General features: G+C 34.4%; 3 protein-coding genes across 4 annotated transcripts; 1 reads left to right on the forward strand and 2 right to left on the reverse strand.

The window, feature by feature from the left end:
• Positions 1 to 8,803: 8,803 nt before the first annotated feature.
• LOC108194755 (protein FAR1-RELATED SEQUENCE 5-like) lies at positions 8,804 to 12,049 on the reverse strand. Its single transcript, XM_017361693.1, has 6 exons — positions 12,010 to 12,049; positions 11,433 to 11,483; positions 10,611 to 11,334; positions 10,071 to 10,347; positions 9,384 to 9,947; positions 8,804 to 9,271 (listed from the first exon to the last, which is right to left on the reverse strand). The coding sequence occupies exons 1-6, from the start codon at positions 12,047 to 12,049 to the stop codon at positions 8,804 to 8,806; spliced, it is 2,124 nt and encodes a 707-aa protein (XP_017217182.1).
• A 4,925-nt stretch (positions 12,050 to 16,974) lies between these two features.
• On the forward strand, positions 16,975 to 19,052 carry LOC108196668 (pentatricopeptide repeat-containing protein At1g08070, chloroplastic). The gene has a single exon (XM_017364066.2). It carries the CDS (start codon positions 17,135 to 17,137, stop codon positions 18,881 to 18,883), a length of 1,749 nt encoding a protein of 582 aa, XP_017219555.1. The 5' UTR covers positions 16,975 to 17,134; the 3' UTR covers positions 18,884 to 19,052.
• A 390-nt stretch (positions 19,053 to 19,442) lies between these two features.
• LOC108196669 (GCN5-related N-acetyltransferase 6, chloroplastic) lies at positions 19,443 to 22,419 on the reverse strand. Of its 2 annotated transcripts, XM_017364067.2 has the most exons (9): positions 22,286 to 22,419; positions 21,998 to 22,205; positions 21,818 to 21,870; positions 21,636 to 21,672; positions 20,867 to 20,932; positions 20,574 to 20,669; positions 20,332 to 20,482; positions 20,157 to 20,233; positions 19,443 to 20,073 (listed from the first exon to the last, which is right to left on the reverse strand). In XM_017364067.2, the coding sequence occupies exons 1-9, from the start codon at positions 22,387 to 22,389 to the stop codon at positions 19,984 to 19,986; spliced, it is 882 nt and encodes a 293-aa protein (XP_017219556.1). In that variant the 5' UTR covers positions 22,390 to 22,419; the 3' UTR covers positions 19,443 to 19,983. The 2 variants fall into 2 exon arrangements, with proteins under 2 accessions (XP_017219556.1, XP_063937494.1); XM_064081424.1 differs by lacking the exon at positions 21,636 to 21,672 and having other exon boundaries at positions 20,755 to 20,932.
• Between the last annotated feature and the right edge of the window lie 1,948 nt (positions 22,420 to 24,367).

Consider the following 24,367-nt stretch of genomic DNA (forward strand, 5'->3'; position numbering starts at 1 on the left):
ATTAACGGACTCTCTTGCTGAAGCATTCTTAGCACTAGATGTTAATGTTACTTGGGATTCGTTTGGTTATGGAACGAGGTATCCTCCACAGGATACTTCATCGGAATCAGATTAATTCTGGACTTCACGTCGAGCTAACGACGTTAAACAAGCGCTTCGTGGGAGGCAACCCACGCATTGGAACCATTTTGTACCGTTGTAAACCTCAAAAACACAAAAATCGAGAAATTTCAGCCCTGGGTGTCAGACACTAGCGCGCCCGCGCTAGTGTCCAGCGCGCCCGCGCTAGTGTCCAGCGCGCCCGCGCTAGTGTCCAGCGCGCCCGCGCTAGAGTGTACAGCGCGCCCGCGCTACACTTAGCGCGGCCGCGCTACTGACTGCCCAGAAACTCGATTTTTCTCCCAAAAATATTTTCTTTTCGCTTTTAAAAGCCCACAATCCTAATTTTGCATGCCTAGCCCGAAATATATCCTCTCTAACCCTAACTCAGCTCTCAAATCCCTATATAAACACAAAACCCATCTCCAATTCCTATTCTAATTCTATAAACCCTACACATATATACACACATCCATACCCACAACCACCATCAAATCTCTCAAACCCACTACACACAAATCTCTTGCAACTCTAAATCTCTATCAATGGCACCCAAAAGAGCCCGAAGATCACAAGGACCAAGCACCCAAGCCCCTACATCTAGCGATTCTTCCTCGATGGGTGAGGTTGAATTCACTTCCGATGGTGCACGAACCGAGTTTCAACGGCTTATGAATAAGTCGATAGTTAAGGAGAGGGGATTCCTACCCACGGCGGAAGATGGTGAGCTCTTAAACATGATTCAAGAACGGGGTTGGGAGTCTTTTTGCGAGGCTCCGGAGGCGGTTCCCTTGGCTATTATTCGCGAGTTCTATGCTAATGCCAAGGAGAATCGCGATGGATTCACGGTGGTGCGAGGAATCCGTGTGGATTATAGTGCGGAGGCGATCCGTAGAGTGATTGGGGGGCGTGCCAAGCGCCGTAATGAAGAAGATTGGGTTGTTGAGAGGATCGGGCGTGCCAAACGCCGGTTTGATGATGATCCGGTTGATCTTGAGCGGTTGGTGTATGATATGTGTGTGCCGGACACGACTTGGAAGATGACAGCACCTCCTTTGCCGGCACATGTTTCGTTTCCAGCAGCCGCGTTGAACCGGTATGCGAAGGCGTGGAACGCCTTCATCTGTGCTAACATCATGCCATCTTCACATGGGCATGAGGTGACAGTGGATAGAGCTATTCTGCTCTTTGGGATTGTCTCGGGCAAGTATATTGATCTGGGACATGTTATTCATCAGGGGATTCTGAGGTTCTTACAGGGAGGAACCACTGGTGCCATTCCATACGGCACAATTGTGACGAAGCTCTGTCGATCAAGCGGTGTTCGTTGGCCAGCCAACGAGCAATTACAGTTGCCAGCAGCACCTATTGATCATTCGGCGATCAGTCGGATGACGGAGTGGGATGGAGGAGTTCCCCACCCTCGAGGCCTCGGGTACTTATATGATGAGATGCCAGGGGGACGTCCAGGATTTGTTAGGAGGGAGCAGACTAGAGCTTCTGGAGCTGGTACTTCTCAGACGGAGAGGAGCTCCGAACCGATGGGAGATGTTCATTATCGCCGACTAGCGAGACGGATGGACACCATGCATGACATCCACCAGAGGTTTGCGTTTGACTTGACACAGGCTCTAGGTAGTGCTTTTCAGGCACAGGGGGTCACAGTTCAGTGGCCAGTATTCGGAGCAGGGATGCAGTATCCTCCACCTGATTCACCTCCAGCAGAGGAGGGGGAGGACTCGGACTCCGAGTAGGTATGTGGGTGCTCTAGCCTTTTTACCGCTTTCAATGGGGACATTGAAAATTTTAAGTTTGGGGGTGGTAATCTAAGGAAGAGCATGTTATTTTATTTTGTTTATTATTGCATGTGTTAGTTAGTTCATGTAGTTCACGTTTATTTTATTTTTGCTTTGATTATTTCTCACGTTTTCTTTCTATTTTTCTCATTTTTTTTGTATTATTTTACATGTTTAGTGGTAATTGTCGTAGTTAGTATCACGAGCATTTGCATGAATTATGAAGTTAAGCCAAGTTAATTGCCTATGATGAGTTATGTGCGTAGTTCTTGATTAGTAGTTTCAATTGCAATGCTAGGTTAGTACTTGGAAATTGCTTGTGTTGGAAATTGTAATTCACATATGTTCTTGAGATAGGATTTAGACGAAATTCCATGAATTCTAGGATTGAATTGAACACCCTTCAGCTTAGGTCTGTAAATCTTAAGTTTGGGGGAACTGAGGAGTAGATATACCTTTCTAAAAAAAAAGAAAAAAAAGAAAAAAAAATAGTAGTAAATAAATTCACTAAAATAATAAGTGGTAGAATTAACTAGGTTGAGCTCATTAGTACTCGAGTAATTAAGTCTGAGGGGACTTTGTGCCTAACAACCTAAAGCCCTTCGTGGTTTGAGATTGTTGACCCAACGCTCGCTACATGGGTGCTAGTGCATAAATCTTTAGGGATCTCAACCATTGCACGGTTAAATAAACCACTAGAATAGAGTGAATAATTGGTGTGTGAAGTCTTGTGGTGTTCGTAACGCATTTACACTGCGAAGCGCTCTGACCTTAGACCGAGCAATTAATCACCAATAAAAAGAAAAAAAAAATAGTGAATAAAATAGAAGGGTGTGGACATTCTTTGGGACCTTGGCTTTTAGTTGGACTTGAGTGACGGGGTGTTAGTTTTAAACTTTTACGATTCTTGATGGGGATTCTGTGGGAGTAGTAGTCTTTGTCTTGTCTCAATAAAAGAGCATGCTTGCACACACTGGCACTCCACACTTGTAAATAGAAGAGTAATTGACTTAGTAGCGAGAGAGATGAAATTCGAGAACATTAGCACAATCTGAGGTATTATAATTGGCAAGGCAATTACTTCATAGTTTACTCATTCATCACGTAGTTGCATTCATGCATTGCATTGTATTATTGTTAGTGTCGTTGACGCTTGAGGACAAGCATCAGTTTAAGTTTGGGGGTGTGATAAGTGGTATTTATACACACTTATAGGCCTTCATTTCCACTTAAATTGGTTGGTTGTACTTAAGTGTTTAGTGTCTTTTGATGTGTTTTTAGTGTTTTTCTGTGCAGGTCACGAGTTGAGGTGATGAAGTGATTTTCTATCATTTTAGGTTGTTTTTGGTGCATTATTTGCAAGAATAGAGAATTGTGGATTCATCACGACTTGGGATTTTGTGGGTACATCTTCTACAAACCCTCACGAGAACACACTCGTCCACTAGAGCTATCTAGGGGTTTAAAGGGCTTGTTGCATGTGCTAAATGCAACCGTGATCACCTACGGAAGTGGTACTAGAGCGAGGAAGGGCATGCACGCGAGAACGAGCTAAAAAACGAAGAAAAGGGCTGCCAGTGGCAGACAGTAGCGCGCCCGCGCTACTTGTTAGCGCGCCCGCGCTAGCTACTGTCACCACTCGCGCGCCTGCGCTAGTTTAGCGCGGCCGCGCCTAGCAGAAGTGCCCCGGGCCGATTTTTGAAGCTTTTCTGATGGATTTTCGCAGCGGTCGAGGCCCGGTTGACTTGGTCAATGTACTTTATTTTTCTCATGTGTAAAACCCTAGCCTCGAAGTAGTTTTAAGATAGTAGAATATCGGATTATAGATTATTCAGTTTTTCTCTTGTAATCAAGCACATTATCAGTTTGTATTGGATCGTTCTTCGCGAGGAAGTGACAGTTTCGAGCGAGATCGTGAACATCAAATCTGTAACGTTGTGTTCTTTATTATTAATTCAAGTACTTTTATTCTATTTAATTCTCGTCTTTTCTTTATCATGCTTTCACTAGAACCCATTATGTCGATTAGTTCGATTATGAACTAACCGCCTTCATGGGATTCTAATGGATTTATCGATGTAGTCTAGTAAGGAATACTAATTGCTGATTTTGTGACGTACGTTGATTTCTTTGCATGAGCCGTGCTTATTCTTCTTAGGAGCGTAGCTAACTTCTAAGTTGTTTGTTAATTCTTTCTGAAGCGAGAGTGGATGATTGAATTTAGAACTATGCCATGTAAACATAGGATTATGTGAATGAAACATAATTTGTGGTAGACTTGAACTATTTTTATCACCCTGTGTAATCACGATAGACGACTTGCTATTAAACCTCTCTGCTTACACTACCGCTATAGAGATATAGGGTCTGAGCTTTGTTGGTGTCCATGAGATTTCTGTCTTAATTGCGGATTTTGAGTGGTATGATATGTGTGCAACGAGAGTTGGCATGTATTACTTTCGTGTTGTCTGATTAGGATCAACAGTCGCATGTTAATCAGTAATTTCAATTCTAGATGAATTCGATAATGAAGTTAGAATCCCATGTGTTTTCCTATTCTGAATTTGATTAGTAAATTTAGTTATTAGTATAAAAGAACCCATCCTTGTTAATTGTCTTGGCAGTGAAAATTGATCATACATTGTTGCATAGGTGCGTATTCTTAATTCACCAGTCTCTGTGGGAACGAACAAATATATTACTTATGATCACGTGCGCTTGCGTGTAGATTTTTGCGAACAGAATGCCACATGGAGGTCTATCAATAAACTTGGGGACAGAGGAAGATTACAAAGAAAGAATTAATGCATGGCATGCACAATGCAATACAGAGCAAGTCACTGCTCAGAAAATTGTTCAAGCCATGAAATTTCAATCAGTATCAGACAATTTTAAACTGAACTTTTTAGTTCTCATGTCAAATGTTCTGATTGGAACAACAAGTTGTTCGTACGTTGACAAACAACTACTTAGATTTGCTGATAGTCTGGATAATCTAGAAAGGTACAACTGGCCGGAGTTCTTACTTGGTTACCTTGTTTTTGCAACTGAAAGTTGGAATAACACAACATCCACGTTCTTTCGTGGATCTCTCATTTTCCTCACGGTAAGCCTCTAACTATCTCCTTTTTTATTCTTTTCTTCTTGCCATGAGAATTCTCACTTTATATATATTATCCACTTTTATGTAGTTGTTTTATGTGGACCGTGTAAGAAATAAGGGAATAAAACTTGTTGAAAGACAGTTTCCCTCTTACATTGGTTGGACACATGAAAAACTCAAGGAAAGACAATCACTGGAGCTATTTACTGGTGTTTTTGGAGTTGGCTGTCGCATGAAACCACTTAGAGAAGTTCTAAATGAAAAAGATCCTTTCGAACATCAACCCAAGGTATATACTATTTTCTCTGCTTATTTATTGAATTCAATTTGTATTTCATAACTTCAATAGTTATTTTCTTATTTATTTTAAACTCAAACAGAAAACTGATGAGACAAATATTGATTGGGATGATTGGAATATGTGGAAAACTGTTGATGAGATGGAAGCTGAGTACAATAAAAAGAATGAAGCCTCACAGCACAGAGATGGAAACTGTGAATCAGATGATGTTGATAATGATAATTATCAACAAGAACCAGAGATGGAAATGTCACAGGAGGTCTTTCATTAAATATACATACTAATATCACTAACCTACATATGTTAAATCACTAAAGCATACATGTTTAACCACTATATTCTACATGTTTAACCATTATCTTCTGAATGTTTTTTCAGGATATTTTAGATGAATTAACAAGAAGAGCACAAGATATATTGGATGCCAAGTTCAGATTTGATGATGACATGAAGAAGGCAAGGGAAAAATTCCCAGAAAGTTATTCTCTGAAACTTATAGACGAAGTGATGAACGAAAACTTCCCCGTTCATCGAGAAAGCACTCCTCAAAATGATTCCCCTGTTCATCCAACAAAAGATTCACATCCAACAATGGATGCAGATGAAAATCAACAACTCAATCAAGATACAACTCATTTACAAGGCCAACAAGGAGAACCTGTAGATGATTTTGAGCGTGATTTAAGCCCTGCAACTGTTGAACACTTGGAAATAGTAGAGCAAATTTATTCAACATTGCAAGATGGAAAGAATAAAAAACCTTCAGATGATAAAGACAATGACAGTCGATATATTCCATCTTTCTCACTTGGAATAGATGATGAGATTAATCAGAATTCAACATTGCCCAAGAACAAAAAAGACAAAAAAGCACCAGATTCAAAAAGATTGGCCCTCATGCAAGATCACCCTATATTGATAGAGTGGTAAATATAGGAAAACAGATTGCCAGTGTAGATTTTGGGATTTGGTGCTTTTTGGTCCAGAAGGAAAAAGATCCACTGTAAGCTTTTCTTCTACAGATATAGCTTTTCTTTTTTCAAAACTATATATTATATTAACAAATTTCTATGATTACAGGGAAGTGGTGTTCAGATGCAAGGGCACAGAAAGCATTAGGGAGCATATATAAACATTGCAACATAAAACAAGCTTGTTCTACTCAGTTATAGATGTTTGGGCTACAATTCAAAATGAAAATGAGAAGTACAAGTCTGATGAATCCCTAATGCGTCTGTTCTGTACAATTGGAGATTTGGTAATTTATATTCATTACTTATTTTCATTATAATTAAATATTCTCTGAAATTGTTCTCTAACTATTCTCTAACCCTTATATATTATAACTGTTCTTTCGAACTTATAGATTTTCAGCCTTGATGGGGAAAAAAAGGTCGGGGAGACATTTCCTTCTTTCTGCGAAGGAATGGATAAAATTATCAAGACAGTTTCTCTACAAAAATTAGAGGATCTTGAATTGGTACAATATAAATTTCTATTATCTCAATTTCTCGTCTTTGATTTTCCTTTATATTAACATGGTCAAAACTAATTTTCGTATTTTATATTATTGCAGATCTTCTTCCCAATCAACAAACATGAGCATTTCTATTTGATTTGTTACAATATAAGGACCCCAGCATGCTTCTTAATTGACAACATTAGACGTGATGACAATCCAAAAGGATACTATGACAGGGTACCATAGGTTTTGGTAAGAAATTAACACACATTTACAAACAACTCAATTGTTGTATTTATACTATTTGTCTACATTCCAAGTATAACACTAAAATTAGTAAGATCTATAACTAAACTCACCAAAACAAACTTTTGATATCACTAAAATAAGCTATCTACTTCACTAAAAAATATTGTCATTATTAAAAATTATAATTAGTCACTTGCCTATTTAACATTCTGCTTATTTTCTTATTTGTTCCTTTATCTTTTGTTTCAGCATTCACATTTGTTCAACTATTTGACTGCAAAAAGAAAACCAATTTTGTCAACGAGAATTCGGAAACTAAAGCCAGAATACTTGAAAATGCCTTGGCAAACAATGTACAATTCTCATGACTGTGGTATTTTCTTAATGAGACATATGGAAACTTTCAAAGGGGATGCAAAAAATTGGGAAACTAATCTTCTACATGAAGGGGTAAGAGTTTATACATTTTATCATATTTGTACAATATACTGATGATGTTAATGTATTTTCTAATTTTTGTATATTTTTTTATAGACTTTACAGACTAGCCAAATCTGGAGACTTAGGATCAAATATTACACTGCAATATTGTCATCACAAGCTAATGAAATCAAAGATGCAATATTGAAAGAAGCAGCAGACTTCTACAAGAAAGCAAAAGAAAGGAATGTGTTTGAGATGGTGAGATTGAAATCAGCAGCAGCAAAAGAAGCGAGAACACCAAAATGCAACCAGAAGACAGTCACTTTTGCTAAGAATTTGACCACTGATTTTGAAGATGTAGTAACCCCTTTGCAGAATGACAGCAACGCGCGGAATGATTAAAATTTAGAAGTAAATTGTGTAATTGATATGTTGGTGATTTTATTCAGACTGATGGAATGTTGGTGATTTTAGACCTGTTATTAACATTCAGACCATATATGAGTATTGTTTTTTTAATGATGTTAAATATGTCTTTAATTCTCATTTTCTTTTATTTTGTCATATCTTATTACTGCAACTCAGCCTCACTATATAGTACATTTGTTGTATAAATAAATACAGAGTCAATACAGAGTCAATATATCACAGTGTCAATATATGATATTAAAATACAGTGTCAATACAGAATCAATACAGAGTCCATATCACAGTGTCAATATATGACATTAAAATACAGAGTTAAAATAAAGACATACTATGTACAAGTAAAACACTCTTATCAGCTATGCAATTACTATATATCTTCTTCTATAAACCTCAACAAAAAAGATTCTCACAAAATATATATGGCTTCTCAACAAATAATTGCTACTCAACAAACATTGATTTATTAATAATGGCCAAAGCACCATAAACATAAGACAAAAAGACCAAAGCAAACAAGAACAAGTATACATGATTACTACAAGTAACATAATAGAACACTATTACTAAGTATATCATCACAAAAACAAATTAATAATAAGAAAACCACTTATATCACTAGAATGTATATAGCAATCACTAAATATTAAAGTACATATCACTAAAATGTACACAGTTTACTACTAAAATTACAACTAAATTATCACTATCTAAAATGAATATCACTATCCAGCACAACTTTGTCAATATCACTATCTAAAACCTCAGTATCAGCATGAAGATTTTCCAACTACTAATATATGATGACTAAACTGGAGCATTATTTGTTTCCGCTCCTCCTTTCTTCTTCGGACAAGTTCGAGAATCATAAGTTGTGGCAGAACATTCCTTGCATCTTCTAATCCTTTTCTTTGATTTATTCACAGCTTTCTCCCGATCACTGATCAATCTTTTGAATGATTTCCTTTGTTCTTCGAAATGTTTGGTACAAGGACAGTTAATTCTCCAACAGGCTGTTCACCAACCATAGCTGCAGTATGATCCCTCTTACTAAATTCAACAGAATCAACACCATACTTCTCAAGATCAACATTAATATCCTTAATAGCTTTGTGCACATATTCAAGTTTATCCAAATCAACTCCAGCATTGTTAACCGTTTGATGAAAATCATACCATATATTTGTAAACTTCAAGGACACCTTCTCCATCTTAAAAAAATCAGTAGACACCAAATCAACATCCAATCCACTGCCACAATCAGCAATTTTCATCCATCTATTTAACACAAGGCTTCTAGGAAATTTTGTAACACCTATTTGTTTCAAACCACAAAAGGCATGCCTACACACTATTCCACACATAACAAATTTCTTATATGAGCATACAGCATGAGATTTACTCACAGCAACCTGCAAACCAAAATATAAACAACAATATTATTTACATTTCAAATAACAGACATGAGACCTTATCACCTACAATTAGCATAAAATTTATTCTAATAGTTTGTAGAGAACGTACCTTAAAAATTTTATCCTTGACTTTAACATCTATAATTTCAAGATTAGTTACTCCATTTTCATCTTCACTCATCTTCTTAATTTGCATTTCCAAACAGGAAGACAAAATTTCTTCTTGCAACTTATAGAAAATTCCACGCGTAAATATTTCAGCAGCATCATCTTCAAGAAACCACCTGGACAGTTTGGAAGGAGTCGTTGCATTCGACTCATGATCTAGTCTCTTTGTTTCATTCCGCTGCCTATCCATAGCACTCTGAAAACGTATCCAAAATTCACAAAGTCTGTCACTTTGTTTGTGAAATTGTCCAAAGAAAAAATTCTCACTCTCAGACCTACTTATTGTCCTCAACAAACCAAACATCGGATTGTCCCTAAAATATAAAGGAACCCATGATGACCTCAGCTCATACATGTCAGATAACCACTTGTTTTCCTCAAGATTAAACTCTTTAATAACAGATTTCCAGCCATTTTCAAATTCCTCAATCTCCAGATTTGATGACCAATTATAAGCCTTCATTTTCTCCACAAAGTCAGTCTCCTTGCATAAACGATTACCAAGCTGCAACACTAACAAATAATAAGTCAGTACATTTACATTCAACGAATATTTTATATATTTTTACTTCATACATTACACTAGACGAAATCAACTCAAACAATATGCATGATATGAAATTAGTACCTTAATTGGGAATTTTTGCATAATATGCCACATACATAAACGATGCTTGCTAGCAACTAATCCATTTTCAGAAGAGAAACAATCAGGGATAGCTATTTTCATTGCCGGACACTGGTCAGTAATCAAAACAACTGGATTTCGTCCCATTGCCTTTACAAAATGTCTAAAAGCCCAGCTAAAATGATTAACATTCTCCTTTGCTAAAAGACAAGCAGCAAATGTAACACATCGGTCATGTTTATCAACACCGATGAACGGCGCAAAGATCATATTATACCTACAATAAAATACAAACAAAACAAAGAAGCTGTATTTAAACATAATATACAAAGCATCAAATACAATACCACTAGAATAAACTATATCCATTACTGAAATTACAGATCAATATCACTGAAATCAAATACAAATATCACTAAAATGTACTACCTGAATCACTAAAACAGTATCACATAATACATGGTACTATCAATCAACATAAACAGTTTACAATATAACAAATAAACAACAAAATTATTGGAAACAGATTATATAACTTACTTGTTCGTATCAAATGTCGCATCAAAAGAAACCGCATCACCAAATATTTCAAAATTCCGTCTACCAGTGGCATCAGCCCAAAAAAGCACGGATAAATGTCCATCTGCATCCAACTCATAAGAAAAATAAAAAGATTTTGAAGTCTCCTGCATAACCTTGAAATTATCTATGATCATCTGTCCATCCCTTTCACCAACATATTCTTTCAAGTCCCGGTTAAAGTTTCTAAAATCACGTAACGTTGCACCTACATTACTATAACCACCAGCCATTTCCTTTGCCAAACTAAAAGCCTTGCTACATCCAATGTTAACTTTACTAGCATCAAATATCATATTCCGCAAACTAATACTCATATTTCTACTAGATCTCAAAAACTGACAACCGTTTTCACTAGCTAAAACATGATTATGCAATTCAACAAAACTCAATATAAAATACCTATTCTGACTCATAATCTTGACAACAATTTTAGCTTTGCATCCACATCTACGAGACCCCGTACGCCTTTCCTTGACCACTTTACCAACCTTTTCATCACAGCCAGGATTAACTACATTATAACCTTCATTACTACAAACAAAGTGCTTCAAAATAATTGTCCCTTCACTATCCTTTTTCCCCGTTCCTTTTCGTACATCAAAACCTCCCAATCTTCCATACTCTTTATAAAACTTAAACGCCTTCTCTAAGCTATCAAAAATCTGATTAGCAAATGGTACCTCTATCGAACCAACACAACTTGGTAAAAAAAATACTTCTGACCACCAGGAGACAATGTATAATTTGTTATCGAACTATCACAATCATCCGAAACAATACCATCACTAATGTCAACAGCACCAACACGAGAACAATCGCCACAAGTCGAACCTGTTAATCACAAAATAAGGCACATATCACTGACTAATTATTCAGTTTGAAAGACAATACAAAAGACTAAACATTATACCTAAATCAAATCAATTATCACATAGATTCAAATTCTATTTCAACTTTAAAACACTAAAACAAAGTGAATTCATTAACCTCCATCACAAAATCTGACATATAGAAACAAATTCTGCAATATTTCTCTACTAATAATCAATTATTCAAAAAAAAACACTATACATTATACATAAATTAAATCAATTCTCACATACCGGCAAAAAAAAATAATCAATTCTCACATAGATTCAAATCCTAGTTCAACTTTAAAACATTCAAACACACTGAATTCATCAACTTATATCACAGAATCTATGCAAAATCAACAAACACTATAAGCAAAATCACTACATAATTAACAGTATCTATGCAAACTCTTAAAACAAAAAACTTGATTATCAACATGAAAACTATAATTCAAATCGAATACGGAATAATCACAAATTATAAATTATAACTAAAAAAATACCTTGATTATCACTGATTTTAGCCAAGTCCAGTGTAATCATCTTCGATCAATGATATAAAACTCAATTTCGTACAAAACTCCTTCAAATCAACTGAATAAACTCCTTCAAATCAGCTAATCAGCTATGAATTAACTGAATAAACTGAATAAACTCCTTCAAATCAGATAATCAGCTATGAGATAATCAGCTAAAACCTAATCAGAAGAGAATCTCCAGAACAAACGAAGCTCTGGATAAGCGAATCTCGAGGACAAACGAAACTCTGAGATAATCAGCTCTGAACAAAATCGCAGCGAAGAATGAAATTCCGAGAGCTTTCGAGATAGTTTAGAGCGAGAAAGAGCGTTAATTGAAGAGAGAGAAAGAAACGCTGTTAATAAGATTAATTACAGCAAATCTCTGTCTTTTTATATTTTTTTAATTTATTTATTTGAATGGCTGAGATTAAAAGATGAGATTATTCAATGGAGGGACAAGATCGTTCTTAGTTTTTATTTTAAAAAAGGTTTGTATATGATCAAAAGCATATATATATATATATATATATATATATATATATATATATATATATATATATAGAGTGAGGTTCCAGAGAAAACTAAATTATCAAGAAAACTGAGGAACCTTATTAGATGCCGTTGATTATTTTTGTCATATATAATCATTTCCCAAATTGAATTCAATCAAAAAATATCAAAATCTAACACACACAGGGGCAAAATTGTAAGGAATCTATTTTTGATTAATTGAAAATCTTATAATTTTGGCATCTACCAAAATCCAATCAAAGCACACAAATTAATCGCAAATCATTACATATCAGATCATTACATATATACATTGTCATGAAGAACCACTAGAATTGTAAGCAGGAGAAAGTTACGAGGTCGTGTAAATACTGTGATTCATCAATCGAAGGTTTGTACGACATATCGTTCCCATCGATCTTAAATCTTCTTCATACCATTTAATTGTTGTGACTCTTGTACTCATTTTCAAACTATCGCAAAATAGCCTCGCTTCCTTTTCAGAGATATAATGGCGGAGAAGAATCTCCACAAGAAGACCGGCCGTTTATTGGTTCGAGCCAAACCTATCTTCTTAAAGAGAATCGCGGACAATCTTTCAGATGCACAAAGGCAATGGGTTGTGGATACTCGATTCGAAAAGATTCTACTTTTCAACATCAAGGAGTACCCTCAACCTTTGAGTTTTTTGATTTCAAAGTCTTACAATCCAATCGATTCAAGCATTTCAATTGGTGAGAATATTATAAACTTTTCAGAAGATGATGTCCAGAATGTACTTGGCTTGCCGAAGGAGGAGTTAATGTTTGAGAATTCTTACAAAATAGAGTATACAGATGTTTAGAGATCACAGTTCAAAGATTATATGTATCCTCATAAGATTTTTGCAGAAGTTATATATGATGCTCTCAAATCATCGGAATTGGTTAACTTGGAATTTAAATTGAACTTTCGCATTGTTCTCGCCAATGTTCTAAATACAGGGTTCGAGAACACCTTATGTGTGTTTGAAGATTCTGTCTTATTCTGCTGATTTGGATTGGTGCTTCAAATATAACTGGTGTGGGTATCTATAACAATGTCTTGGTGAGAATTTTGATCAGTGGATTATAAACCCGTCAAGACAATGCTTTATTGGATTTGTTCCTTTCCTTGTGGTATAATCTATTATCACTTTTTCCGTTATACTACTGTTCTTATTTGGTTTTTAATAAAAAGGTTTAAATTTTGCAAGGTTTGTTTCCTTGATCAGATAATGGAAAGGGAGAAAAATATAATATATAGCACTCATGCGCTGACATACTGGACAACGAGAGATTGCAGAAGATTGATGAGAATTACGTTTGAGAAAAGCAACCAACTCACAGGACTTTTGCCTATATTCCTATCTTCTTAATTAATAAAGACATTAAGAGAATCTTAGAAAATATGAATATTATTTTAATTTTAATTAGTAAAACACTTAAAAGAATCTCAGGATAACTTAAATATATTTAAATGAGTAAAGCACTTGAAAGAGAATCCAAAAAAAAAAATATTCAATCTAAATTAGTAAAACACTTATTAGAATCTCAGAAAAATCTTAGAAAAATAAATTTATTTTAAATTATTAGAGCACTTAAGAGAATCCTAGAAAATCTTAAATAGTTTTATATCAGTAAAACACTTAATAGAATCTCAAAAAAATATTCAATTTAAATTAGTAAAACACTTAAAAGAATCTCAGAAAAATCTTAAATATATTTAAATTAGTAAAACACTTGAAAGAATCTAGAAAAAAATTATTTTAAATTGATAGAGCACTTAATAGAATCTTTAATTAGTAAAACACCTAAGAGAATATTAAAAAAATATTCAATTTAAATTAGTAAAACACTTAAAAGAATCTCAGAAAAATCTTAGAAAAAAATTTATATTAAGTTATTAGAGCACTTAAGAGAATCCTAGAAAATCTTAAATAATTTTAAATCAGTAAAACTCTTAAAAGAATCTTGGAAAATTTTAAATATTTTTAAATTAGTAAAACACTTAATTGAATCCTAAAAAAATATTCAATTTAAATTAATAAAACACTTAAAAGAATCTCAGAAAAATCTTAAATATATTTAAATGAGTAAAACACTTGAAAGAATCTTAGAAAAAAATTATTTTATTTAAATATCTTAGAGATTTTCTGAGATTCTTTTAAGTGTTTTACTAATTTAACTTATTAAATGAGTAAAACACTTGAAAGGATCTTAGGAAAAAATTTATTGTAAGTTAATAGAGCACTTAAGAGATCTTAGAAAATCTTAAATATTTTTAAATAAGTAAAACACCTAAGAAAATCATAAAAAAATATTCAATTTAAATTAGTAAAACACTTAAAAGAATCTCAGAAAAATCATAAAATATATTTAAAGGAGTAAAACACTTGAAAGAATCATAGAAAAAATTTATTTTATTTAAATATCTTAGAGATTTTCTGAGATTCTTTTAAGTGTTTTACTAATTTAAATTATTAAATGAGTAAAACACTTGAAAGGATCCTAGAAAAAAAAATTTATTTTAAATTAATAGAGCACTTACGAGAATCTTAGGAGAATATTAAATTTATTAGTAAACACTTAAAAGATCGTAATAAACAAAATTATTAGATGATCCCTTATAACAATGGTAAGAGATTCGTTATTATACACAAGATAACGCAAAATAAATAAACAAAATTTTCTAAGATATTCAATATTTTTTTTTGACATGCTTTTATAACCCATTAATGGTGGGATTCCCAAAGATAATCGACCAATTTCTTTTGACATGCTTTTCTTAAAATGTATATACACACACAAGATTCACTATAATATCTAATTATTAACAGTATAATACAACATGTATAGTGTAAAAAGGCTAATTTCAAATCCTTTAAACATGAATTTTTAAATTTTGAAGTTTGATTGGTTTGACATAGAAATAATACATTTAAACAAGATATAACGTGTAATAACAATCATGTCATCCAGTAATGGCGCTAGCTTTGCATTGATTTACATGCAGCATAAAACGACTTGATGAAAAATTGCAGAAAATGCAAAAGGCGAAAGTAAATTATACGATTAGGAGATTCACCCTAGCTCTTATGCGTTTTTGGAGTTCTAAAGTGCTATCAAGAGAAACAATCAAAACCACCAACTCTTCTGTATTCCTTATAGAATTCAAAAACCGCTTGCAAATCCTTGAATTTCTGATTCAAACACGATTTCTTTTCAGCAACACATCTGACTATGTGAGAATGGTCTTGATAAAATTTTCTGCTTGTTGATAATTGGTTTCCCTACTATTATCAATAACTGTATAAAATCAAGAGAGAAACGTGTAAGAGAAACTTCTATGAGAGAGGAAAACATAGTATGTGCAGATTCAGGAGATAATCATATTGCAGACTTCTTTTATATTCTCGTGTTCCTTCTACTATTCTACTGAATAACATATCGATAATGCTAACCTTGAGTGATGTTAAGTTCTTCGTCTGTAATGGCTGGGGAAGCTATTAAGCTTTTAACCGAAGATAGAAACATGGAACGTACTATTCGTTCTTATTATTTATATGTCTGATTTAAGATAGAAATATTTAACAAAAATAAAAAATCTCTTTATATATGGAATACATCTTTGATTGAATATGAGTAAATCTGTATTCCTAAACTACCCCTTGTTAACTAGATTTAATTGCTTTTTTTATAAAATACTGATTAGATCATGATTATAAGATCAACGGTGATTAGATGGGTTTCTCAGTTTTCTTGATAAGCTGGGTTTTCTTAGGATCTTCCTCCTATATATATATATATATATTTATATATATATATATATATATATATATATATATATATATATATATATATATATATATATAGAGGGTAGCACTCCATAGCATACCCTCTTATATGGAGTTACGTAGCTCACCATTATAAATATATACATAATATATATTCAATTATATTTTTTCTGAAATATAATTGCAAATTTCGATTATTAAACCGAAAACGAAGTTATACAATTTTTTTATTCCAAAGATCATCTAAAATTAGGCAATATCTCAACATGATTCTATAACAGAATAATAATCATCCAGAATTATTCTGTTGTAGAATCAGTTTCGAAAATATACTTTTTTTCATCAAATTTTAAGTGTTAAATTATTTAAAATAGATATATGTTATAGTATTCTATATTAGAATCATGTTTTATATGTATTCTATAATAAAATTTATAATAAAATTGATGATTTACAATGGCGCACTATGTAACTCCATATAAGGAGTCCCTCCCTTGAATGTTTGCCTATATATATATATATATATATTTTTTAAACAATATTTTAATATATATTTAAAACTTATGTCGTTTTTATTCAAAAAAAAAAAAAAAAACTTATGTCGTTTAATTTGATCTGACAATTCTAAACGGAGGGTCGGAGGGAGTCCTATATTTAAACTCTTGATAATCTTGAGTTGGCTTTGAAGTTGGCTCCAGGCTCCAGCGGGTCTTTCTCGCACTACACAAACTTAACACAGGATTACCTGATGATCAGGTGCTTAAACTGAAATCTGTCCAATTCATGCTTGGCCGCAACTCACTCTTCACTGTCTTGACAAATCTCGTACCCTCCAAATCAATACGTTTTTGCAACTACACTTCCCTCCCTTCTCTTTATCTTCTAAACTCTTGTTTCAATCTTCAACAACTCAAACAAGTTCATGCTTTGATTGTGAAAGATGGGTCTTCACAAAGTCTTACATTATCAACTAAAATCATCACTCTTGCCTGTTCTTTTTCTCCCAATATGGACTATGCCCGCAACCTGTTCGATATTACGTCTGAGAGGAATCTGTATCTCTGGAACATATTGATTAGGGGGTATGCTGACAGGGGTCCTTGTCATGAAGCCATAATTCTGTATAGAAATATGCATCAGTCAGGATTATTGCCTGATGATTATACTTTCCCGTCTGTGGTTCGGGCTTGTGCTGTACACTCGGCTTTTTGGGAGGGAAGACAAGTGCATTGCAATGTTTTGAAAAACGGGGTTTCTCTTGATGTGGTTGTGCAATGTTCTTTGGTTACTATGTATTCGCAAAGTGGGGAGACTTGGAATTCGGAACTTGTGTTTGGTGAAATGGTTGTGAAGAACATTGTATCATGGACTTCACTGATCGCGGGGTATGTTCAAAATGGATTCTTTGAGAAGGGTTTGTCTGCTTTCAGAGATATGATGGCTTTTGGGGTTCGACCAAATGCTGTTACTTTAGTGAGTGTTCTTCCTGCTTGTGCCAGTATGGAGTTTTTTAATTCAGGGAAGCTGATTCATGCTTATAGTTTTAAACTGGGATTCATCTCTGATATTTCGCTGGTTAACTCTTTGGTTGCTTTGTATGGTAAATGTGGCCATGTTGATATTGCCAGATCTTTGTTTGATCGGATGGCTGTCCGGACTGTTGTCTCATGGAATGCAATCATCGCTGCTTATGAACAAAATAAAGCTGGTGCAGATGCCATTAAGCTCTTTCGTAGAATGCAAACAGAAGGTGTAGAATATGATTTTATCACATTAGTCAGTGTAATTTCAGCCTGTGCCAGTATTGGAGCCCTTGATACTGGAAAATGGGTACATGACCTAGTCAGGTGCAAAGGTTTAGAAACTAATGTTTCAATCACAAGTGCACTTATTGATATGTATGCAAAGTGTGGAAACATAACTTTGGCTAGGGATGTTTTTGATAGGTTAAGTTATAGAAGTGTTGTGTCATGGACTTCAATAATTGCGGCATGTGCATCTCATGGATATGGAGAGGATGCTGTCTTGCTTTTCTCTAAAATGAAAGAAGAAGGTATTAAACCAAATATCTATACTTTCACAGCTGTCCTGACTGCCTGTAGGCATTCAGGTTTTGTAGAAGAAGGGAGGAAGCATTTTGAAAGCATGACCAGAGATTATTTAATCATGCCTGGCATAGAGCAATGTGCATGTATGGTCGATCTTCTTGGTAGAGTTGGTGAGTTGCATGAAGCTTATGAATTCATCAATAATATGTCAAACGCAGATGCAGGTGTTTGGGGAGCCTTGCTTGGTGCTTGTAGAATACATGGAAATCTTGAGCTGGCAGAACATGTGGCTGATAGATTGTATAAGTTGAACTTCCATTCTATTAGTTTGTATGCCCTTATGGTAAATATCTATGCTGAAGCTGGAAGGTGGGAGGATGTTGCAAGAATGAGGATCCTGATAGATGAAAGAGAGCCAAAAAGGATTCCTGCCCTGAGTTCAGTTGAAGTAAATCGAAGATTCATACAATTACGTCAGGAATAAGCTTAACCATCTGGGAAAGCTTAGTCGTAAGATGCATGCCAGCATTGTGAAGACAGGCGTTCAAGTACCTGCTAATCCTATGTATTATGCACAAAAGAGACCGGTTGTTCCTAAATGATTATAGGAGGACTATTCTAACTGATTACAAGTAGACGAGAGTTGTTCCTGTCAGTGAAGATTCAAAAGGTACCCCCATGTATATCCACTAAATAAGTGAATAGGGATACACCTTTTATATTGGGAAGATTCATGTGGTGGTATTTTCTTCGAATTGACGAGACGTGTTAAAATATATACCTACATACTATAAAGTCTAAACCAATTAGTTCTAAGTGTGTTTTAGACCGTTTTGATTTTTTTTATGTGGTTAGATTCCTTTGTTTTTTCTAAGCTGGCAATAACCAATGTTTTGCAATTGGTGCTGACAATCATGTGGAGTTTATCAAATTCACTACAATTGTTATGGATATACATCTAATGTTAATTAATGGTTGAAGCTAAAGAAAGTTTATCATATATATACACACATAAACATTGGTGTAAATGAAATGACTAGCTATTTCTTTGAACAGTTGTGTGGGCATATATTCTAAAATTGGTTACAAGGATACAGTTTTAGGCTTTGTTATAGCCTGGCTTAAGAATGTTTTTTTACAGATTATTAACCCCAGTGCCTGGTCAAGTGCTTGAATATACATTGACCAACTCTGATTGCCAGGTTCACATCCCCCCTCGATGATGGCTTCCGTCTGCAGTCTTTCAATTTGCAGAAGACTTGGCAATAAGATTCTCAACATGGTCAGTCCCGCGAATCGGTGAATGTTTTGCTATTTGTTGGCGACCAAGGTAAATTCCACCAACTATTTCCGAATGTATTTCCATAGTATGTTAACTGTGCATTAGTTTTTAATCTGACTGATACCACTGGAACTCCTTGAAAATGGGCATAACTATTTTTCTAATTGCGGTTTGACTTCTGAGATCTACTTGATATGCTTTACTGTTACTATAAGAACCAATTGTTGTGGGGTGTAGGAACTCCTTTTGGGCTGAAATTTTTTCAATTATACTTAGGTGAAATTATTCTTCCCTTCGACTTCTCAAAGATATTTTTCTTCTAAGCCTTGTGCTCGCAAGCAAAGCAAGTACGTTTGCTCAGCTGATAACTGGGAGCTTGCAATTTCGACCACCTGTTGTAAAACATGTAAAAGAAGCTCAGTACTTTATAATTAAATAATAGTCAGGAGAACAGAGCAAAGATACATGGTAATACCTCAAAGCCCATCTTCTGGTACAATAGTTGAGCAGGTTTGTTATTTCTGTGGACGTGTACAAAAACTTGTTCAGCACCTGTCACGTGAATATCTTATGAGCAGGGAAGTTCCGCTATATTTTTGTGAAGTGAAAAATTTACTGTGATCAATGATATACCCATCTCATGGTCTCACCATAATATATAGCTGATTTTATTGCAAAACTTAGCATGTTGCTTGCAATTCCCTGGCGCCGCGCAGATTTGGCCACACATAAGTTAGAAATGTAACCATATTTGCTCCCTTCTTTCTGGATGCTGCAGAAGAGAGGAATTTTAACCCGTTCCTGTAATGAGAATAGAAGTTTTAAGCCAATTAGGTGACGAGTTCTATGTAACATGATATCAAAACTTTAATGTCATCTAAAAACATTTTACCGCAGGAAAGGTTTCTCCATGCAACAAACGTCTCATGCTCAGATCTAAGGTTCCAACTACATTCTTCAGTATGACATTTCTCGGTTCGTTCTTTACCTATTGATTAGAAAATTACTGTTATGAGAACTATACTTGTGAAGTAGAATGGACTCAACAATAAACACTTTTGAAGAAGAATTACTGGTACACTGTTATGGATCCAAGTGTATTCCGAACCAAAGTAACTGATATAGTCATATAGAGGTAAAAAAGAAAACATGTTCCAAGTTTCCAACATTTGCAAAAAATTATACCGCCAGAATGCATGTGGACTTGTGGCCAATCTGCGATTTGCAATTTCTTTTGATTGAATTGAATTCCTACACCAGTAAGAAATAGAATTTCAGTGCATTATATATACTTGATTACTGCATGTAATTTATACCAAATAACACATTGCACCCAGAAAAACAATGGGTTATATATCAAACAGGCCACCCATTACGTCAAAATATCTCACTTTAACCACTCATCTCATCATGTACTCGTTTAAGTCACTATAAACCAAATATATATCATTTTACCCACATCGCTATTCAAACTTCTTTACTTAATCATTTATCAAAAATCAACCCTTTATTTTTTTGCTACAAAACCACTTCGAGTACCTTCATAATTGTCTTTAATATTTATCAAAATAATTTAGGAATTTCTAAAGCAACATCGTTAAGGTGATCACATAAATATATATTTATAACTAAATATTTTTTTAAAATAGATAGCTATGTTGCTTTATTAATTCTCAAATTATTTTGATAAATACTAGAGACAATCATGAAGGTACTCGAAGTGGTTTTGTAGTAAAAAAACAAACGGTTAATTTTTAATAAATGATTAAGTAAAAAGGTTTGAATAGTAACGTGGGTAAAATGATATATATTTTGTTTATAGTGGCTTAAACGAGTCCCCGATGAGATGGGTGGGTAAAATGAGATATTTTTACGCAATGGGTGGCCAGTTTGATATATAACCCGAAAAACAATAATGATAACAGAGCTTTAGCAAGACACTTCATTTGGATACCTGTTCTGTAAACTTTCTTTTGTAGTTCTCAACATATCTGTGTTAGAAAATAGAACTAGAGTTAACGGTCTTTTCATGTAATGCCTTGAAGTATGTAATGCATCTAGTTTTTATTAGATGTTTGGGCATTGAGCTTATGTTTGGATTTGGCACCTGTGCAGACCTCGAATTTTAGCACATACCTGTCACTTGCTTTGTCTTCCCAGTGACTTTCTGCTCGAAGCCATGCTGCAGTCTGGCGTCAAAACATCAAGCCGTGGTACCAACACACATCAGCAATAAGTTAACAAGGAAAGCTTCAGGAAACTAGTAAAGATTGTATTTTCCATAGATGATGTCTTTGTTTTGTCATTATAACTGACCCAATATTCTTCATCAAGAACAGCCTCGCGCGCTGTGAACTGCCCAAAATCAAGTCTGCTATCTTCTCGACAAGCCTCTTTAGGTGGCTGCAGTCTGTTAAATTGAAGCGACGTTTTAGACGTCTCTGGACTGGAAATAAGGCCTTTCGGGATGTCTGATGATATATTCTCTTTATTCCCTTTCTGTAAGGGCTTCGAATCCATTGTCCTGTGGTCATGCGAAAACCCTGTAATTAGTATTAAAATGTAATTATGTTTCCGGAAATCTTGTTAACAATTGACACTAACATTGTCCAGGAGGCTGATGCTTTATAAAACCTCTGATCATTCTTCAACCGCCGAGAGTATGATATCAAGACCGCAGGCCTGTTTCCGATAATTGTAGAAATCATTTCCTTCCGTCTCCCTCCACAAAACCTTCTTTACGAGAAGATATGCAGGTATGTTTGTTTCTTGGATTCACCACACAAACAGAAAAGGAAGATGATGAGGAAACATAAAGAAAGTATAGTTTGATCAGTTACAAAATATAGTTGGGTGTCCTGGATAGTATAAATGATTTGTGGAAACATGGGGAAGCCTTACATACCACCAGATTTAAATACTTAAATGTGTGAAATTGAAATAATTGCCCCCACATGATAGTGAAATAATGTCATTGCGTGAATATATTCAAATAAAGAAAAGGTATAAAGAGTCTGGATAAGATAATATACAAGCTGTCAATGGCTAGCAATTTCCATAACAAAAGAGGCTAGACCTTGTCTCATTCCTTGCTGAGGTAGTCTTGACTTGTGAGAGACAAAATAATGATGGGTCGTTGGAGAGAAAAACAGGCAGTGGAGGACATTGTTTTTGCCAGTGAAACTAGTTGCGGCCTTAAACTATTGTCGTGGCTGTACATACAGCCTTAAACTATTCCTCATTTATTGCTGTGTCGCTCTCTACATGCTTTTGCGAGGTAGTCTGTAATGTTTTTTTTCTCAATGACAAAATAATTTGATCGACGAAGATTCTTTTTTTCCAAAGACTGTCTGTGAGGAAGCTACCTGAGAAATAATGTACTCCCTCCATCCCCGTGGTTGTTATATTTACTGTTTGCACGCATTTTGAGGCTCTTATAAAATATAGTATCATAATTTTTTTTCAAAATTTTCATTTTTTTAATAAAAGTTTAAACATCAAACTTTTATCCAGTGAAAAAAAATTTTAAAAATATATTATGAAACTATATTTTAAATGAGTGTGGAAAAATGTGCCAAAAAGTAACGTAAAGAAATGAGGGGGATAGAGAGAGTATAAGATAAATATAAAAAGATAAATCATCTAAACAACTTCTTGCATTTTGCGTTTAGAAGATAATTTCAAATTCAGGAAGAACATGAACGTGAAACTGTAAGGAAAGTTGAAAACTAAAAGAACGTCAAATTGTAATAAAAGAATCGGAACGATAAATACCCAAATCCCACCACTATACCCATATTTCTTTCTCTTTTCCATATTTCATACTACTTTATACACTTTTGTTACGGGGTGTATTCGATTGGGATTTTAATGGATTGTTTTTAGTCTATGGATTTTAATGGATTGTGTGTGATTTTGATTTTGTGCGGATTCTTGATAAAATGTCGCAGAGTTTATAGGATTTAAGCACAGTGCTTCAAAATCCCATTGATTTTTGTGGGATTTCAAAAAACTTAAAATACACTAGAGAATGCCACAAAATCCATCATTTTATGAAATGCAAAAAAATCCATCAGCATTTGAATACCATCAGATTTTAATGGATTTTAAATAATCCCAATTGAATACCATCGGATTTTAAAGCATAATTTAAAATCTCAATTGAATACCACCGGATTTTGTAGCATAATTTAAAATCCCAATTGTATACCTCAAGATTTTAATGGATTTCAAACAATCCCAATCGAATACCCTCGGATTTCATGAATGCAAAAAAATGCTTTAAAATCCTAATCCAATACACCCTTCTTAGTCTCCGTACCCATTTCATGTGTATATTACTCAAAGGGACGGAGGGAGTATGTTTTATTGGGGTTTGATTTATCTAATTATTAATTATTTTTTTGTTATGATCAATTAACTGAATAATGGTTTTGTGATCATATCTGATCTGGGTATTTTGAGTTATTGATTATTCGAGTGACCCTTGGTTCTAAGTTTATCATTTGTTTATTCATATTGTGCCATGGCTTCTTATTGTCTCGCCATCAAATGTTTGATCAGTCCTATTCATTGTTATACTGTGTTATTTCTCCGAAAGGATTTTTGATGATTTGATCAAGTGTTGTACGCCTGTTATGATTTGGGGGTTTCATTATGATGCTCTGGAATGTGGGTTCGTAAATT

The sequence above is a fragment of the Daucus carota genome, chromosome 7, assembly GCF_001625215.2.
Source record: "Daucus carota subsp. sativus chromosome 7, DH1 v3.0, whole genome shotgun sequence".
Classification (NCBI taxonomy): Eukaryota; Viridiplantae; Streptophyta; class Magnoliopsida; order Apiales; family Apiaceae; genus Daucus; species Daucus carota.

Bases quoted from the DNA above. Each gene is read 5' to 3' on its own strand.
- LOC108196669 (XM_064081424.1), bottom strand. From the start codon at position 22,389: ATGATTTCTACAATTATCGGAAACAGGCCTGCGGTCTTGATATCATAC. The intron at 20,670-20,754 runs GTAATTCTTCTT...TCTAATCAATAG, and splicing joins GGATCCATAACAGTGTACCA to GTAAAGAACGAACCGAGAAA. The intron at 20,074-20,156 runs GTATTACCATGT...GTTTTACAACAG, and splicing joins ACCAGAAGATGGGCTTTGAG to GTGGTCGAAATTGCAAGCTC.
- LOC108196668 (XM_017364066.2), top strand. From the start codon at position 17,135: ATGCTTGGCCGCAACTCACTCTTCACTGTCTTGACAAATCTCGTACCC.
- LOC108194755 (XM_017361693.1), bottom strand. From the start codon at position 12,049: ATGATTACACTGGACTTGGCTAAAATCAGTGATAATCAAG. The intron at 11,484-12,009 runs GTATTTTTTTAG...TGTGATTAACAG, and splicing joins TAAAATCAGTGATAATCAAG to GTTCGACTTGTGGCGATTGT. The intron at 9,948-10,070 runs GTACTAATTTCA...TTAGTGTTGCAG, and splicing joins TGCAAAAATTCCCAATTAAG to CTTGGTAATCGTTTATGCAA.